Source organism: Gymnogyps californianus, chromosome 2 (assembly GCF_018139145.2).
Source record: "Gymnogyps californianus isolate 813 chromosome 2, ASM1813914v2, whole genome shotgun sequence".
Classification (NCBI taxonomy): domain Eukaryota; kingdom Metazoa; phylum Chordata; class Aves; order Accipitriformes; family Cathartidae; genus Gymnogyps; species Gymnogyps californianus.
Genome location: NC_059472.1, coordinates 21,207,362 through 21,225,983, shown reverse-complemented (window position 1 = coordinate 21,225,983; position 18,622 = coordinate 21,207,362). Strand labels below are relative to the sequence as shown.

The following is an 18,622-nucleotide window of genomic DNA, read 5'->3' as shown; positions in this document are numbered from 1 at the left end:
AGGGAAGCATCTTCTCATTAGCTCCCTTAGGATAAGGAGTGAGTAAGTGTTCATCCTTGTGTATCAGCAATTTTATCCCCCATTTTTCAAATCCAGACATTAGATGTGTCAGAAACAGTGTGCCTGTATGTGCGTTTGCCTACATGGAAGTCCATTTGAGATTGATTTGGCGGGGCGGGGGTGTCCCCTCTTTCTTGTTACACTACTGTAGAATCTTGAATAATTTTGTTTGTTAGCACTGATATCCCAGTCATATGGGGGATACCAAGTTGCGATAGACATGCCCTAATTTGTAGACTTCATTTTCTTTCAGAAGCAGAATTGTATGTGAAGTTGTTTATCAGTGTGTTTTTGTACATGATACAAGGACTTCGATGATCTGGCTTTAATGAAAAGAGGCATTTAAGGCTTGCACATTCCTTAGTGCTGTGCTACTATCTTAGGCAGGATTAATATACCAAAAATACTGTCTGGAAGACCAAATCCAAATAGGAAGGTTCTTGGTTTTAGTCCCTACCTTTTGTTTATGAAAACTACTACACTTGTAGATTTTATTGAAAAATTACCTACCTCACATTTTGGAAGGTCTAAGTTGTTTCTGCTTGTGATTTCTATGTTTTTGATGTCTGGATAGGAGGAACTGAGAAAAATGTTTAAAATCTGCCTTTTTAAAATCCTCTGCTTCTTGTGGAGATCAAAGACCTCAGTCGTTTCTTTCACTAAAATGGGAGCAATGGATAGGGGAACTGTATAGCAAAGTCTGTCGTACCTCGTAAGACAGAGCTTGGAGCTTGGCTTATGGGATCTATGAGATGTTCAAGCTGGTGGTCACCCATTCATGTCTAATAATAGTCCTCTTTTCCACAGTAAGTGACATAGCTCTGTGCTGTTCAGGAAATAGTGTAATAGCATAAAGAATCCCAGTTTCCATTTACTGAAAGTAAAAAAATATTTTTATGATTTTGTAAGTCTGTTAATGTTCCTAAAATAGCATTGTAATTCAAGTGATGTATAAGAATTATAATGGCTGTAATAATAGTCATAGAATTATTCATATTTTTACAGATGGATTTATATCCATACTAAAGAATCCCCGGTGAAAAGGGAAGAAATAACCATAAATTTGTAATCTTCAGTGAGAAGGAAGGGTCAATACTAGGTGTGGCAGATCTGTGGGATTTACCTGTTCCTTACTGCTGCATTGAATAAGGGTTCCTGAAAACAGTACCTTTATTTGGCTACGCTGTGTGATTTACTGTTGGCCCTGTATGTAATAGCAAAAAAAGAGTAAATTAATTTTCTGTAGTGGATATGATTTGCTTATAGACTAATTGTCATATGAGTCTACAGTCTAAAGTTTGAATTTTGTTTAAAATATTTTAAATTTTTTATTTTCATTTTTCCATGAAGGAAAAGTGATGGAGTGCCTCTTAGGAAAAGTTTAAATAGTGATGGTAGAATGTGTCTGGCTTATCACAAAGAAATGAAATTTGAATCCTATGTTAATTGTATTTTTTGTAAGAAAGCTCCTCAAGGATTTCTAGGACACATTAAGCTACTCAGGCACCATTTATATGCAAGTTTGCTGTGCTACTTTTGACCATTGGTGGTACATATTTTGGGTATCTTCTGTTAATACCTCCCCTACTCCCCCAGGTTTGAATGTTTGTCAGATTATTTTTTTTAATTCCTAAATCTCCTTATTGGCCAAGATTAGCTGTGGTTTAGTGACAGGCACATTGGTCTTTATTGAGGTGTGTGTGGATTTTGTTTGCTTGTTTTCTGTGAATTTTTTTTGTTTGTTTGGTTTTTCTTACTTTTTGTTTTAACATCTCTTAAGAAGTAGTATTTCCCCTTAGGTCCTAGAGGGCCTCTCTGTGAAACTTTTGAGGACCTCTGTCCCTTTAATCTGCATTATCGGTCTCCTGTCTTCTTTTCATGATAGATATCAGAACAAAAGTAATGCCCAGCTGTCTTGCCAAAGGATTTTGGAGAACGTTACTGCAGAAACCAACCAGATATTAATAAATTAAAACATAAAAAAAGATTGTTTGTTATAGCCACAAAGTTCGGCTTCTGCTTCCCCCTGTCTGCACTTTCAGTGCACTGCACTGAATGTGCTGTTCTGGACATCACATTGAAAAAGGGGAAAAAAAATGAAATGTTGGAGTGGGAATGTCAGAAGGGCATATTAAGTTGAGGTGATCTTCTCAGGAATTTTTTTAGGAGAATAATGATCTTAAACGATTTGTAGGCTTAGCTTCAGTACTCTATTCTGCGTATCTTCTAGTAGGTACTGTAACCTACAGAGAAGTCTATTGGCATAGCCCATAGACAGTATTGATGAGGTTGCTGAGGCATACCCTGGTAGCACATGTGTTTCTCTCAAGGAATCAGAGGCAGTAAAGAGCATCAATAGTTACACCATGGCAAAAATGAACTCTCCTAGTGTTCTAATTTCACTAAGGTATTAAATGTGTTACTTGCATAAATTTTTATTGGTTTTGATTTCCAGTGTTCTTTAGAGAACATGACAAGAACCACCACTAGTCTATTTTGCTGTATCTTAGATACTGGAATTTAACCTCAAAGAACAAGTGATTGATGGTTCTTCATCTTCTTGTACTAGGTGACTACTGCAGTGCTAACAATGCATAATGATTGCGAGGACATTAGCTGCGTTCTTATGGCTGACACCAGCTGCTGATCATGTAGGATGTTCTTCTAGTACAATCTGCAGATGAGATTGAAACCCACTGCTTTTAAGAATATCTGGATGTTCTTTATGTCTTAGGGACTTAAGAGTGTTTTATGCAGAATATAGTATAATCTTTCTAATTTTACTTCCACAATAAATATGAATAACCATGTATCTCATTGCCTTTAGGACGTAATGCAAGATGATTTTCTTTCCTATATCATTCCTGCTTATGGTGGGGGAAAAAAATAACATTAAATTTGGAGAGTGGAAACCAAGATACAATAAAAACTAGCCTGCATGTGTGGTTTTTTTTTTTTTTGTATTTTTACTAAGTTTTTCAGATACATGATGAGCTTGATAGGAAACCAAAGATCCTAAATTCAAACAGAATTAAGATGTTACTACAATCGCACTTTTAAATTTTTCTTATCATTATTTTAGATTAATATTTACAACTTTATACTGAAGTGAGAGAAATGAGTACTTTTTCCCAAATCCAGTAATGACACTGCATGTTTATAAATACCTTTCTAGTGTGGCAAATATTAATCCTTTGAAGCACACACATGAGTCTGAATTTGGCTGAGAGCCACAAGGCATGTATCATACATTCTGGAGATAAAAAGAGCAGGGGAAATATTGTGAGCGGTTCACAAGCAGTAGGTCCCCAGTGATATCACCATTTCCTTAAAAAATGGCTAAGCTGCATGTGCAGCTGGTTCTGAGAAAAACCAAATGATACCCTGAGCAGTCCCTTCCAGCTCACCCTCACCCACATCTGGGAATTCGAGCCCACTGTCAGCCTTGTGCTGGCAAATTGTGCAATTGGTCATATGTCACAGCTCTGATATGCAAGTGGTACTTCTTGCTGTCTAAAACAAATGTGTCCAAACACCCTTCTGTTCTGTTCAGCTGTAGACATCCTTTTCAAGCCTAATGCTGTAAAAGCATTACACTTTTCCTATCAAAGTTTTAAGACTATTTTCATGGCCACAGAGAAGTGCATGAATTCAGAGTCTTAGAGACAATAAAGCTTGTAAAAGTGGGAGGATCACACTAGAAATGCCAAATGTTACAGTAATTTTTGTAGAAATATGAAATTCACCTCTGCTTATTTTTGGCTTTGTTTATGGTTGTAGGATAAAATCAATTTTTCCTGGAGTAAATGAGCGCATGTGCAGGGAGAAGGCTGAAATCTAATCCATCCAAATGAAATCTTGCCATCTCAAGGAAGATTTAATAAAAGACAGTAACAGGTTTTTGGGTTGAGGTTGCCATTCCAAGTGGAATGATAAGTCACATTTAAGTGGTTTATCAAAACGATTGAATATATTTGATAAACTTATATTAATGTTCCGTAGTTTTATCTTGCTCTTTGAGTATTAATGATCTAGTATGAAAGTATATCAAATACTGTCACAAGAATTTATAAATTTGTAAATAACTAAAAGAAATAGAATGTAAACTGTCAGTTTGTAGTTGATACAGTAAAACTACTTGAAATTGCTTCAACTATTTAAAATGTTTTTGCTAGTAAATTGGCTCCCAGCAGTAAAAATGATCTAGCTAGCAGGCTAGGTAGCAGGCTACCAGCCAGAACTGGTTGGTTACCCATGCCGTGTGCTAATCAGTGGTTAACTGAGAAGCTTCAAAATGAAAGGCAAAGAGAAATTGCTTTAGGATATTTGGTACAACAAGGTAGCTAATATTTCTTCTGATTTTTGGAGGAGGGAATGTGATTAAGATATACTAAATGGAAATCCATACAAAACCAGTCAAATTGTTAAAATATTCAAATATGCCTTACTGTAACAAGAAAGCACTGTAATGTACTGAAATCAGCAATAGAACAGCTGTGTTTTAAAGGACAGTACTTTGAATGTCACTTGACAATTTGCTTTCAATTAGAAGTAATTTACAGGAAGATGCCCACAAGCTAATCTTTACAGGATAATTAAGTTCCATTTTCTTTACTTTTAATTAAAAAGCAGAAAAGATTTAGCTGATCCATAAAAAATGTTCTGTTTAAACATTCATCAGACTTCACACTCTTTTTTTTGTTATTTGTTGTAGCAGATGTTATCAAAACTGCAGTCTGCTCTGGTTTAAACCCAGTATATTTGGGAAGTGAAACACGAGTTGCAATAGGCGTGTACAGCTGAGGTATGATCATTTAGCTTCTCTGTATTTGAATAGCTCTAAAATGATATCCATGCTCTGGGCTTTAATCTTGCTCCTTCCATTGCTTGCGTTGTGCTGAAAGAAAGCGAAGCAGATGAACAGCTCTGTGGATGCCAATAGTATTTTCCTCTTGCTTTTCTTGTTAATTTCCTAATGCTATTAAAACCTGAAGTCTGAATGTAAAGATGAAACCAAGTATCTTTGCCATTAAATTTGCATGTTAGCAAAGTTGTCTGCATGCCTTTAGAATCAATGAAAAGGAGATAAAATAAATTCCTTTGCTGATTTCACATTGAATGAAAAAAAAAAGTGCAGTGTATGCATGAATGTCTAAGCACTCAGATACCTATACTGGAATGAGTTAGTGCTAAGTTTTTAAGGAGGGAAGATGTATCTGTTTCTCCCAGGTATTTCTCACCATCTTTGCAGATTTTAAGAAGTGAAAGGAAATTTAGTTCTGGATTTTAAATTTGTCCTTTTAAAGCAGATTCATACAGTGGAAAAAATTATGCAATGAGAACTTATTTAATTTTAAATTGATGGCAGACTGGGCTGTGAAAAATTCTACACGTAAAACTGAAGCTCTTAATACTTTTTTGAAGTGTGAGATCTAATTATTTGTTAGTTTATACTGGCATAGGCACAGTTACTTCAATGAACATGTGAGACTTTATATAACAGGGCTATGATGTTAACAAAAATACCTGAATATTTGTATTAAGTCTGAAGTATACTCTTTATGAATGTTTAACTCGGAACTGACCAAATTGGTGATTCTTTTTCATAATCACTTTTGAACTGAGATTAAAACCATAGAATCATAGAATGCTTTATGTTGAAAGGGACCTCCAGAGATCATTTAGTTCAACCTCCTCCTCAAACCAGAACCCATTTACATTAGGTTCCCAGTCAAGTTTTTAAACATCTCCAAGGATGGAGATTCCACAACCTCTTTTAGCAACCAGTGCTACAGTTTGACTACCATCACTGTCAACTCTTTTTTTCCCTAATATTTAATCAAAATTTCCTTTGCTGTGTGTTGTGTCCGTTGCCTCTTATCCTGTCTCTGCCCACCTCTAAGGCGAGTGTGGCTTTGTCTCCTCTGTACCCTCCCATTAGGTATTTGAAGACAGCAGGGAGAACTCTTCCTAAAACTGGACATCCCAGCTCTCTTGACCTTCCCTTGCTGTAGCTGTTTGGCAGTCTTCTGGTCCTCTGCCAGACTTGCTCCAAAACAGTCTGTTTCTGTCTTGTACTGGAGAGCCCAGACTGGACGTAGTACTTAAGATGTGGGCTCACTGAATAGAGGGGAATAGTCGCCTCAGCCTGCTGTCTAGACTCTTGCTTATGTCCAAGGATGTCGTTGGCATTTGCTGCTGCGAGGGTACGCTGCTGATTCATGCTCACCTTGTTCACCAGGACTGCCGGGTCCCTTGTAGCAAAGCTATTTTTCAGTACATTGGTCCCCAGCCTGTACTGGTGCATGAGATTAATTTGTCCCAAATGCAGAACTTAGGATTTGCCTTTATTGAACTTCATGTTTCTGACAACCCACTTCTCCAGGTCTCCTCTGAGTAGCAGCCTTGCCCTCCAGTGTGTCTTAGCAGCTCCTACCAATTTGATACCATTTTCAAATTGCTGAGGGGCACTCTGTCTTGTTATTCAAGCCATTAATGAAGATATTAAGCCATATTAACCCCTGAGGCATACCTTTAAGAGATGGACTCCAGTTGGATTTGATAGCAACCCTTTAACCCTGGTGATCTAGCCAGTTTTCACTTACTTTATAAGACCACAAATGCAACCCATGTTATGAGGTAAATATTCTTAAAACATTGTTAACTTTTGAAAATAAAGGTATTTTATATATATTTTTTCCATAAATGAATACTAGAATTACAATATCCCAATACACTGAATTGTTCTGAGTTGCAATTATTGAATTAAAAGTTTCTAGACATCTCAAGTTCTAGATTTGCTCTTAAGTTAGCAGATAGATCAACAAGGGCTTTCTAAGTGCTTATGGATTTAAATACAATGCCTTTCTAAATAGGTGGCGTGTTTAAAAATATGATAGAACAGTTTTTGATGAAGTCAAGAGCAGTTAACATTTGTCTGTAAAGAACATAGAGCCAACTTCCCAGAAATCATCCTCATATTGAGCTTTTTCAGAATTTAACATTCAGAGCTGTCTTGCTTGGAACAACTCTCTTACCTTTTTTTAAGCTGTGCTAGTGCACAGCTCCCTGTTTGTACATAGATGCCTTTTAAGGAAACATTTAATAATAGCTATCCAAATGACTTCAGCTATCTTTTCCTTCAGTTTTAACAGATTTTTACAATTACAACTTACAATTTCCCTCTACAAAATTCTTTGTAGCATCATTAGGAGGCAGAAGGAAGTGAGAAAGTAATTTGTTGTTGTAATTTGGATGTTTATGTTTTTTTATAAATGTATAAGCATGTTTGCTTTCATCAAAAAGCATATGGAAAAGTGAGGATACTCTTATGAGTCAGATTTAAAAAAGGCTAGAGGACTGTATGGAAATACATTTGAACATGTGCTTGTTTGCAGACGAGTCACTTCATATGCAGTTAAATAGATGATTTATGGTCGCTCTTAGTGGAAGAGTCTTTAGCTATCTAATTGTTTGGCATCGAAGATAAGCTAATTATTCAGGTTTCTCTACGGGAAGGGGAATAAATAATTTTAGAGGGTCATTCATTCTTTCAGTTTTTCACCCTACTTCAAGGGTTGCTTTAAACCTGCATGCTACTGAGAAAGACAATGATGACCTCTTTCTTTTGGCTGTCAGTTCTTAGGGCTGTTCACATATGGCACAAATGTTTGTGTGTCTGTAGAGTGAACTGGGGGAAGGAACTGTTCCAAGTGAAAACCAGCTTCTCTCCCCATCCCCTGTGGTTCAATTTTAATTCAAATCAATTTCTTTATCTAGTTCACCTGATGGCCACACAAATACTTGTGCTAATCCAACAAGGAAGGCAGCGTGACTATAAGAGCAAGCAAAAGGGTAGGGCAGCCTCTTTTGGGAATGCAGCCTGCTGGTGTTGGCATAAGGAGATAATAACACTACACTGCTAGACAGCTGTTTTAGGATGGAATCACTCTGTGATACTCAAAAAATATGCTCTGCTTTGTTTAAACTAGTAGGTAGTGATATGTAATTACTGTAGTGGATATATTGGTTGCTCATTGCTTATACTAATATTGCAAAAAGCAGAATACTGTCTGTCTTGAATGATAGTTTTGTATGAGATACAGCTGCAACATTTTTTTCCTTATATGCCTTAGAGTCGCTTTACTTATTTATACAGTTATGTAAGTAAACTTTCTGTGGATACTTTTCTTAAACATATTCTGATTTTTTTTCCTCATGAGTAAAGAATACAGGCTTGAACTCAGATTAGTGTAAGAAATTATATTCTTTAAATATTTGCTTTAGAAAGGTAGAACTAGATAGAACTGAATTGTTAAGTCTTTGTCTGTGATACTAGTTGCCTTTGATTGTAAAAACTAATAAATACAATACCGTTGCTTTACTGTGTTTGACTGTATAGAAAACTTGGTTATGTTAGTTTAGCAATGTAGTAAGGTATTCATGCTACATTTGATTACTTTTTGGTAACTGGATAACATAAGTGAAGCTTAACACTATAGGGGATTCAGTCATAGTCTCGAGATGGGAGTCTTGATGAATAATTTGAGATGTATTATGATCCTTTAATACTGTGAATATAATTTGGGTTGAAGTGTTCTCAGTCACTTCATTAGTGAAGTTCATATGATTTGCTTTGATGAACAGGGAAAACACGATAATTTGCAAAACTACAAACAAAACAGTAGAACATTTTCCTGCTTTGGATCCAGAAAGTTGAAGATAGTCTCTTTTATGTTCTTAATTTTCACTAACAGATGTTAAAATTTCATTGATGTGCCACTGAAATGTCATTTCAAGATGACATTTTAGCATTATGACTGTAGCATAGTTGCCTGAATTTCTATGCAGAGCAACTTTCCCATTTAAAAAATATTTTGCTTAGCTTCAGTGATTTGCACTTAGTCTTGTAAATCCAAAAATATTGTCAAATCAAGAAACAAAATATTATTTCAATTCTTCTTTCACATAAATGTCAACTCAACTCCTGTTAAACACAATTTTTCATGTTTCTACTGCTTTTCCTCCCACTATCAATTTTAGATCAGAAGTTTTAGGGTTGTGATGATGCATCTGTCTCTCCTGTGTTTCATTATGAGGGCCACATGTGTTCTTATGTAATTAAAATAACTCCTTCAGAAAAACAATGCTGAGAAAAAAATAATGAAATTATTACTCACAAAATAACTTTCCATCCTTTTGTTAAATATACTTTATGCAGTATTTTAAATTACAGTACAAATTGTCTGGAAGCATGACTTGCCTGCTTTAGGGAGGCGGGAGGAAAGGGTGCTAATGGAGTTCAGACAAGCAGTAATTAGCTAGGCCAATAAATAGGACAATTTAATAAATGATTTATAGGAAGGAGTAAGATGCATAACAAATAATTATGAGATTTTTGTACTTAAATTATGAGCAGAAAGCCAAGGTGTAGGCAGGGGAAAGTGTCTCAAAAGCAATGTTGTATGTGGTTTTATATTAGGTATAATATGATATTAAATGATATAATAATAACTAATTATTTAGTATTTAAGATATTAAGCCCATGTGTCTGAGAATATTACAGTATCCTAAAAATCATATTTCACAAAACCAAATACAGGTAATCTTAAGCATTGAGAAATGTGCAGATTTGACATGTAGTAGACATTTAGTGAGTCTGTGAGAATCCAGAAGGCTGAGGAGGGACTGGAAAGATTTTACAGTAATAGTTACCTCTTTTGTGTAATATTCAGCTGTTTCACCTTAAAACTTCGTTTGCCTTAGAAATTTTTATGAATGCACAAAAGCAGTCAGAAAAATTTTGTGTATGTATGAAGAATGGGGAAATGACATGAGAAGAGGGGAGAAAAGAAGCGCTCTGGGGAAATGAAGTAGTCTGCGTGTAGCTTAAGGAAATGCAGCATCATGTAACGGAAAGACAGGACAATTGTTTGGGGAAGTCGCAGTTCATTTTCACCTGGTCTACAAACTGTTGCTATTGCTTCTCAAATTTGATTACTCAGTTGCGGATAAAAATATAACTCAGAGTGATTTATTTATTATTGCAGTTACTGCAGTATTTATACTCAAGGGAGGGAAGAGATGCTCGCACAGAGTGTGGTGTATACCTGGATGTGCTGTGGTCGCTTTCTTCAAATCTCTTATAATGGATTAGGTGTATCTAACCTACTGAATGAGTGTCAATCCAATACGTACGACTGAAGAGCTGTCTTGTACAACCAAAGTACTTAAGCATTTTGGGGAAGTGGGTCAGCTTCCCTAGTGTTAACCATCTAAAAGGTAAGCAACTAGCTAGTTGTCTAAGCTTTCCTTAGCAATCATGATGGTGGGCGCTTCCTGGGGACTGAATTCTGCCATGATAATGTAGATGGCCAAGAAAAGATGGGATGATCTAAAATAAAGTGGATTAGATTAGACATCTGATTTATAGGTGCTTAAAATTAGGTAATATGAATCATTCTTTTACATGATAGCTGAGCATATATTTTAGATTTTAGAAGGAGTAGAAAGAAGGATAAGTGCTGGTTGCATATAACACTACCTATAATTTCTAAAAATCATAGTTTGCTAACCTTACTCACCTTCACAGTATTTACCACAAGTTAAGCAACAAAACATATCAGAACACAGTGCAAATTCTTACAATCATAGAAATTTGCTTGCTTCAACCAATGATAGATAGTCTTATGCACCTAAAAAAAATTTAAACCCTGATACTACACAGTAAACATTTCTTTTCATAAGAAAAAATTCATATGTTCGATGGTTGGTTTATATGTCTTTTGTTTGCCTCAATTTGTCATACTTACATTTTCCTAAGTACTTAATTTCAAATTTCATCAGGGCAAGACAAATGTGTCAAAAATACCTATTTGAACTAGAACTGTTTTTAAAGCAAACATTAATCAACAATTTTTACAATTTTTATAAAAAGATCCATTGAATATTTTTCTGAAAATTAACAAACTATTACAGAAGCTAGAATTTTAATTTTTAAAATAGTTTTACTTTGTGACGTGTACCTTTTTGAGTTTATACCTGTAATATTTGGAAATAAATGAGAAAAAGTATTACTACACAAAACTCTGGTATAATCTTTTAAATGAGTATTTAGGAATATTTTGAAAAATGGTAATTCTTTTAATACTCTAAAATATTTTTGCTTTATTGACATTGTAGTGCTATGTTCATTTATTTATTTTAGTACAGTAAGGCATGTTGTTGCTCCATAGATGTCCAAAGGGTTATAAAAGCTCTTCTAGACCTCTGGGAGGTATATGTGTTTAAACCACATTAAGATAACATATGTAAATATAATGCATACATGTATATATACACATTCTAAAGGAAAAGTTATACTGAGGGCTGCATATCCAATTTCAAAGCAGCAGTACTCTTGATCTTCTCTTTTTGAATATGAGTGCAAAAAGGAATTTATTTTATTTATGCAGCACCTTTCATTACCATCAAAACCCTTGAGGCACCATATAAGACAATAAAATCAAACGTGATAAAATAACTATAAAATATAAAACAAAGTCCCCAGGGTTTTTAAATGGGAAAGAAGTTTAAAGGCAAGGGAATATATTCATACTTTGTAAAGTCTAGAAAAAAGTTGATATTTTTAAAAAGTGAACTTACATAGATTTTAGGAAAGAGAAGTCTCAGTACTTTAGTGCATCCCCTTCAGCGGCCTTCCTATGCAGTTACAAAATTTGTAAATACTGAGTGGTACCTAAATGATGATATCCATCAGAATTTCACTCTCTCTTGTACTCAACTGCATTTACCTGAAGGCTTTAAAATTCATCAGAAGGGAATATCTAAAGTCACTGGTACTTTTAGGCTTACCCTTTAAGGAGCACGAGGTGGACATAATATGATGACAGTAGCCACAAAGTGCAGCTGGGGGATGGGATGAGACTGGACTCAAAACCCGGATCACCCAAGATGCACAGCTCTTGTGGAGAAAGTTATTTGAAAGTGAAACTAGGATCATTCATCTCTAGTTCGAAATCAAAACTTCCAGTGGGATAGGCACTAAATAGGAACATATCTCTTCACAGGGTGAGCACTATCTAAAAACACTTTTAGAAGTGTTCACCTATGGCCTTTTCAAAGCCATGAAGAGATCTGTTTTGATCAGCATTGTTTATTGTGGTGTATGTCCTTAAAGATGAGAAAAAAGTCAGGAAAAATGGCAAATGGTCAAAATTTAGAACACTTTTGGTACTTTAAAGATAGTAGGAATTCTTTTATTACCAGTATTACAAGATGCCCTCTTGATTCACTAAGTATGTTAGATTTGGAAAGAAACTTAAACAAATATGTAAAAGGAACCCAAAAAGTCTTCCTCCCATCCTCCCCCTCCCCCAGGAAGTATGAATCCGATATCTTTGTGCCTATGAAAGAAGAAGAATACTTTTTTGTTACAGATAACCTAGCTCAAACAATCTCTAAGGTGCTGTGGCCTATTAGCTAAGAGGTAAATATATACAATATTTGATACTAATAGTTACTGTTGTGTGACGGCATTAGGCTGTCATGAAGCTATATAGACTTGTTTTTTAAAACAGAAGTTGAAGAAAATAGATTAAATTTTTACAGAGGCATTTACATGGCTTAGGTCCAAATGATTACTGTGATTTTTCCTTTATAGATCTCTTTTTTTCTTATGCTTCACATAAGAATTTAAAGACCGAGTTTGCTTAGGTAGGCACACAGATGGTTAATTAGATAATTGGTGAATAGGCAAGCAGGGCAATATATTTTCTTAGGTGTCTACTTGTTATACAACAGCTATTATACTTAAAACGTGGAAAATTCTTGCTCCTCCTGAAAGGTACAATTCCACAGACCTTTTCTCCCAGGAGAGTGTGCAGCTATGTTGGTTATAAACTTGGGAGATCACACATCTTGTTTCTCTCTTACTTTGGGCTTAGTCCTCTTCCCACTATACCATTTCCTAGTTGGGCGAAGTGGAAATGGTCTTTGTTCATCTTGTGGTTTTGGCTATATCCACCATATTTTTCCCAGACTTGTTATAATTGATTCATGCTAGGTATGCTCAGGTCAGGCTCTTTAGCTGGAGAAATGTTTGGCTGGAGACTCATAATTCTTTTTAGACATAAAATAAACAATTGAGCTGTTCAGCCATGCCAGGGTGGAGGCAGTCCTCAAAATGTGCAAAAGCAAAAATTTAGGGAATAAACTTTTCTATTACTATAGCTTTCAAGAGCCCAGAAAACTAGGCTGAAGTGTTGAGGGTCATAATTTTCAGTGTAAGAGCCTGAATGCTGTGCAAGTGCCATATGTGGTCCTAATTTCCCTTTTGGATTTGGGCCTCCTGTGCTTGAAGTAGACTTTTTGCCTAGATGCATTGACAGATGCCTTTCAAAACCACTCCCTAGCATTCATACATCTCATCAGTTGTGTGTAATTGGTTTAAAGGCCAGGGACTTAGCTTTGGTCCTGAAGTCCAGTAGCATTGACTGGCTTGTGGCCATACTGCTTACAGCTAAGCCCCTCTATAACAAGTTTTGTCTTAAGGAGAGCTAGATGGAGTGATCAAAACAGAATGAGGAAGTGACACTTCAGCAATGTTAGTGACTGTAGATCCAGTCTTCTTGGATCACTTCCTGCCTACCTTATGTTTACTAGAATAGTTGTAGGTTTGATTTAGGTTCCATGTTCACTGATAGCTGAAGAGCTAAGCTGATTCTCAACAGTAAACCCATACCTGCTAAGCAGATTATGAACATACTTGCTTTTCTTCTGGCAACAGTCAAGCTTGTCTACAGAAGCTTTCACATGAGATCATCTCTGCTGCTTCTCATCTTTAGCTTGCCCCTTTCTTTAAATATTTGGACCTTAACCAAAGAGGTGAATTTAAGTATGAGAAGCCTATCTGTCTGCAGATTACTGCATATTCTGTGCTAATGGAAATGGCACATCTTTTATGAAAGGAGAATTGGGATCATCATCAAATACAGTTGTAAACTGAGCCAGTATGCCTTCCATTAGGGTAGGCAAGTAGTAACTCCAGTGGTCTGGTCAGAGTCCTCAATAAATAGTTTCTACCTTCTCTTTCAGGTGTTACTCTGATACAGAATTTTTCGGTCTCTGTAGTATACAGTTAGGAAGATTTGCTGCTCTACAGAAACCATGTTTTATTCTCAGTAATGCATTCTGGTATATTTTGTTACAGTTAAATTTAGGAAGTTCTATTAGGATGAAAGATGCTATGCATATCAACTGTCTGTGGAAGAGAATTACCTTCATCTTTGAAGTGGAGGATCAGAAGCAAAGTTTGGGCTTGAAGTTGTATGTAGATTACTTACTAGATGAAAAAAGCATTGCTGATAGCTTTTGTGGAAGAATACTTTTGGTGACTAGAATCTCATGAGTGTTTGGGATTTTCATCAACCATCAACATCAGTACATTCTCTTTTAAAGCCAGGTTAAACCAGGTGATTGGAAGGAAACAGATTAGTTAATTCCTTGTATTATAAGACATATATTCTATAGTATTTACAGTTGAAAATAAAACATATATTACAGAAATCTAGATTTTTATTTTAATATCTAAACAAGATGTAGAGAAAATAGTGCTTTACAGTGTCCTCATGTTTTAAACCTGAAATGTGAACATTTTCTCTGGGTTTTAGCTTCACATCTAAATTTCGACCTGTGTGTAGAACATATATGTAATCTGTAAGTTTTCAGACAAAAATACAGTGCAATAAACACTGTACCTAGAAAATGGAAATCACAGTCAAGTAAATTGGCATGCACAATTGTTTTTGGACAAGGAGAATTAGCTCTACTAAGTGATATTTTTATTGGTAAAGTCTAGAAAATGTTAGGTTTTGTCATAGTGATGTTTTATTAATGAGATGTTTTTCTGCTCTATTACGAGACTTGCAGTGGGTGACAATTTCACCTTGTGCTGCGCGCTAAAATTTGCAGACAATCAATCAGGTCTTTTTCACTGTTCGTGCGTCTAGTTGTTAAATTCAAAATTGGGGCGTATCATTTAAATGTCTACTTCAGGAAAAAAAAAAGTTAAGGGCTGATTTTCCCTAATGCATACCATATATTTGGGTACCTGGTAATAAAATAAGATTGTGTCCTGCAGAGGACAGAATAATTGTTAAATATCAGGTGAAGTGAATATGAATTACTAAAATTACTCACATGTAGTGAAAATTAGTAAAAGGAACCATAATTGTAAACTGGACAATTTTTTTGCCTCAGTTTGTATGTAGTGAACTATTGAAGTCACTTACTGTGGGCTTGGGTTGGTGTAACTGATGGCAGAATCTGATCGAAGTGCCATTACTTGTACTCTCAATTAATTGCACTCTTGATTAACTGCATCTGAAGAAATACAGGGTACGTTCAAAATGACTCCTGAAATGGCTGTGGTTTCCTTCTGGTCTTACATGGCCATGTATTTATAATTAGCAGACACTTTGCATTTATCATGTGTTGTATTAAGATTTTATTATACTTGCCTTTCTAGAGTTAAAATTAAAACTTGGATCAGTTTTTTTCTTAAAACAAAGCTTCATGAAAAGGCCCAAAGATTTGAATTAGGAGCAGTTATAGCTTCTGTTCCTGGCTTAATTGTAACTTAGTTGATTAGCAAGTACTTTGTGACAGGCAGTAAATTTCCATAGGTTGATGTTACAGGGCTTACCTATCAAACACAAATGACCTAGAGGGCTAGTACCTGACTGCTTCCTCTGACAGCATTTGTAGACAGGCTTTATTGTAGATTAGGACTCTTCACTTTCAGAGCTTAACAAGCAGCTGTGGGCCTAATCGTGAAGCTGAGTAGAGACAAGGGACAAACGTTTCAGTCTATGGCAGTGACTCCTGTCCTTTCATGAACAGAAGCCAAAATGCAATTTATACGCTGGTCTTGAAAGCTGTGTCCAGTTTTCATGGTGTTTGCTCAGTTTCTGACTTTCATGAATGAATTGGAATTTTCTCTAGGATGTTCGAAGACTGCTCTGTTCTGTCAGAAGAGATAATGAAGAGCTTTAATATTAATGGTGAGACAATGATTCTGACAAACTTGTTTTTATACTTTGCTGAAGAAAAATGATAAAATGATTGTATCTGCAAATTGAGTAGACTCTGATGAACAAAATTTTGAACAGGTGAAGCTTGCTGATTCCAGAACTGCTGAACAATCAGCCAGAAATGTGTGATGCATTATCATGTGATCTTATTATTGGTTTGCATTATTGTTGGTTGATATCTTTAATGATGGCCAACTTGGTTTATTCTTACTCTGATATAAACACAAAACTTGGTAAGAGCATATGACGTAACTGAAAATATTGCATCTGCTTCAGTCAACATTAGGTCTGGTTGTAATAAATATGAGTGTTTACAGGATAAGTCAGTTGTGTGATTCAGCACACATTTTAAAACTTCAGGAAATACCACTCAACCATAAATACACTCTACCTACTGTTTATCAGATTGGTGAATGAACATATAGCTAGAAAATGTCCACTTTTCTTACTTTATTGTCATTTATAGCTTTTAGTGTACCCTGTTCCTATTATGTAATATTTTCTAGCTCAGAGTGGGAAGTAATAATAGGTCTTTGCATTTCTATAATATGTTATCCAGTGTCAAAGTACTTAAAAGCATTAATTGATCAAAGCTTGCTATGTGGCTGTGGGATTGGTAAGGACTCCATTTCTGAAGTGAAACCATCACTTAGTAAAAGAGTTGTTTACAGAGGGGTTGCAAGCACAGATATCACTCCAGATGTGTTCCTTCTATGAAGCCTTCTCCCTTTCAATATATTCTGTGCATGCCAAGTTTCTTACAGATTGACACGTCATTCTTCTTTTTATCTTTTTTTTAAATAATTTTCAGCATTTACAGTGTGGTACAAGTATTTTCAGTAGATGGTTCCTTTTAACGACTGAATCACTGTAGATGGCAAGTACAGGTGTCAGAGTTTTAAAAATGTAGGTATCTGCCTTAGTAGGTTACTCTGAGTACCTGTGTTAAATATTTTAGCCCTGCTCCTCCCTCCAGTCTGCGGGGAGACCTGTGTTCCTTCAGAGGGCGATTCATTACTCTCACACTGAGGTTGGAGAAAGACAGGGTACCTGGTGAGTACCACGAAAACTCTTCTGAGTTCCATGAAGGTGTCATGAGGCTTGAGGCAGGTGCCACACACTGTGTCCTTCGCTCCTTGGGGGACTAGGCTGAATTCTCTTCTGAGGTTAGTGACTTAGCTGAATGTATCTGCCCTCTATCAACTGACTGCTCTAATCAGGAGGCGAGAACAGTTTTTGCTAGATGTCTTGGGGGTCTCATTACACTTCTAGTCTTGGCTAAAATTTGGTCACCCGAGAAGCTGGAATCATTTTACTTTTGATAATAACATAGCCCATTTGGTACATTCTTGAAATGCAGATCAGTGAAACTGAGGCATTGTTTTACATTAGTAGACTTTCTGCTATTCTACAGAGGCAGCTGTGTTATATTGGGTTTTACACTTCATGCTTTGTTTATCTGCCTTCAGTAAATGATTTCCCTGGGCAATATCTTATCCTTACATCATATTTCTGGTATCTCAGTAGCATATGTTGTACCCACTGGAGCACACTCCGTAGTAATATCTTCATGATGCTTTCTAATGACTTGTCATCAAATTGTACATCCATCTTGTGCTTAAAGATAGAATTGCTGTAACCCAAAGAGCACAGCCACAGCTCTTGTTCTGTGTGAGAGCAGCTCTAAGAACGCTGGCTTTCTGTGTCTCTCAAGACCTTACTATTAAATCCCATGAGCTTTGGATCAATCATACTTATTAACTACACCAGGAATTCTGCTTTGGCTATGTAAGGTCATGTAGGACTGATCAGTAAGTTACAGCTGATTTTTCAAAACTGTAGCAAGCTGTATTCCTCTGTCCAGGTCTAGTGAGCTTATTGTAGGGAACCCTTACTGTTTAAAGGAAGGTGAATTATAACCGAAGTATTTCAGTGAACTAATAATTCCATGATTTAGAAATCCAGGCTAGGTGTCCTGGCTCCTGAAGTCCTGCCCTAAAACACACTGCAGTAAACAGTAAAGAAAAGATATTGCAGGATTTGCTGCTGATGTCAGTGAGAACTTATTTCTTGTCTTTTGATTGTCTTTAAACTTCTGTAGTCCTGAAAAAATGTTATGTGACTGAAAGCAGAAAGTAGGCTCCTCCAGTATTCCTTTATAAGCAGCTTTGTCTTACTATTATTACAGATTAATAACTAACACGGAGTATATTTAACAACTAGAATTAAGTAGAATTTTTATGGAAAATTATATATGTAGTGTTTTCATGTGATGAAACAGGTATAAATGGCCAAAACACTGCAGCTGCAAAGCATCATGTAATAACACAAATAACGAAAAATGTTATTTAAAAGTGAAATCCTAGTGTCACTGGTTACCTCTGCAATAACATGTTAGATTCCCAGAAGTGAGACCTATACTTTGAAATAGAGCCCTGAAGGATAGAAGCTTGGCTCAAAGCATAGATTCA

The 18,622-nt window shown here is 35.9% G+C and overlaps 1 protein-coding gene across 2 annotated transcripts in view; it reads left to right on the top strand.

The window, feature by feature from the left end:
* Positions 1–18,622, top strand: part of ZFPM2 (zinc finger protein, FOG family member 2) — a 317,408-nt gene that overhangs the window by 23,327 nt on the left and 275,459 nt on the right. The window contains exon 1 of one of the 2 annotated variants that reach the window (XM_050892754.1): positions 16,064–16,121. The exons of the other annotated variant lie outside the window; for it this stretch is intronic. Coding sequence (XP_050748711.1) covers positions 16,064–16,121 — 58 coding nt within the window. Of the gene's footprint in view, positions 1–16,063; positions 16,122–18,622 lie in introns of those variants that run through there. 2 annotated transcript variants of the gene reach the window in all.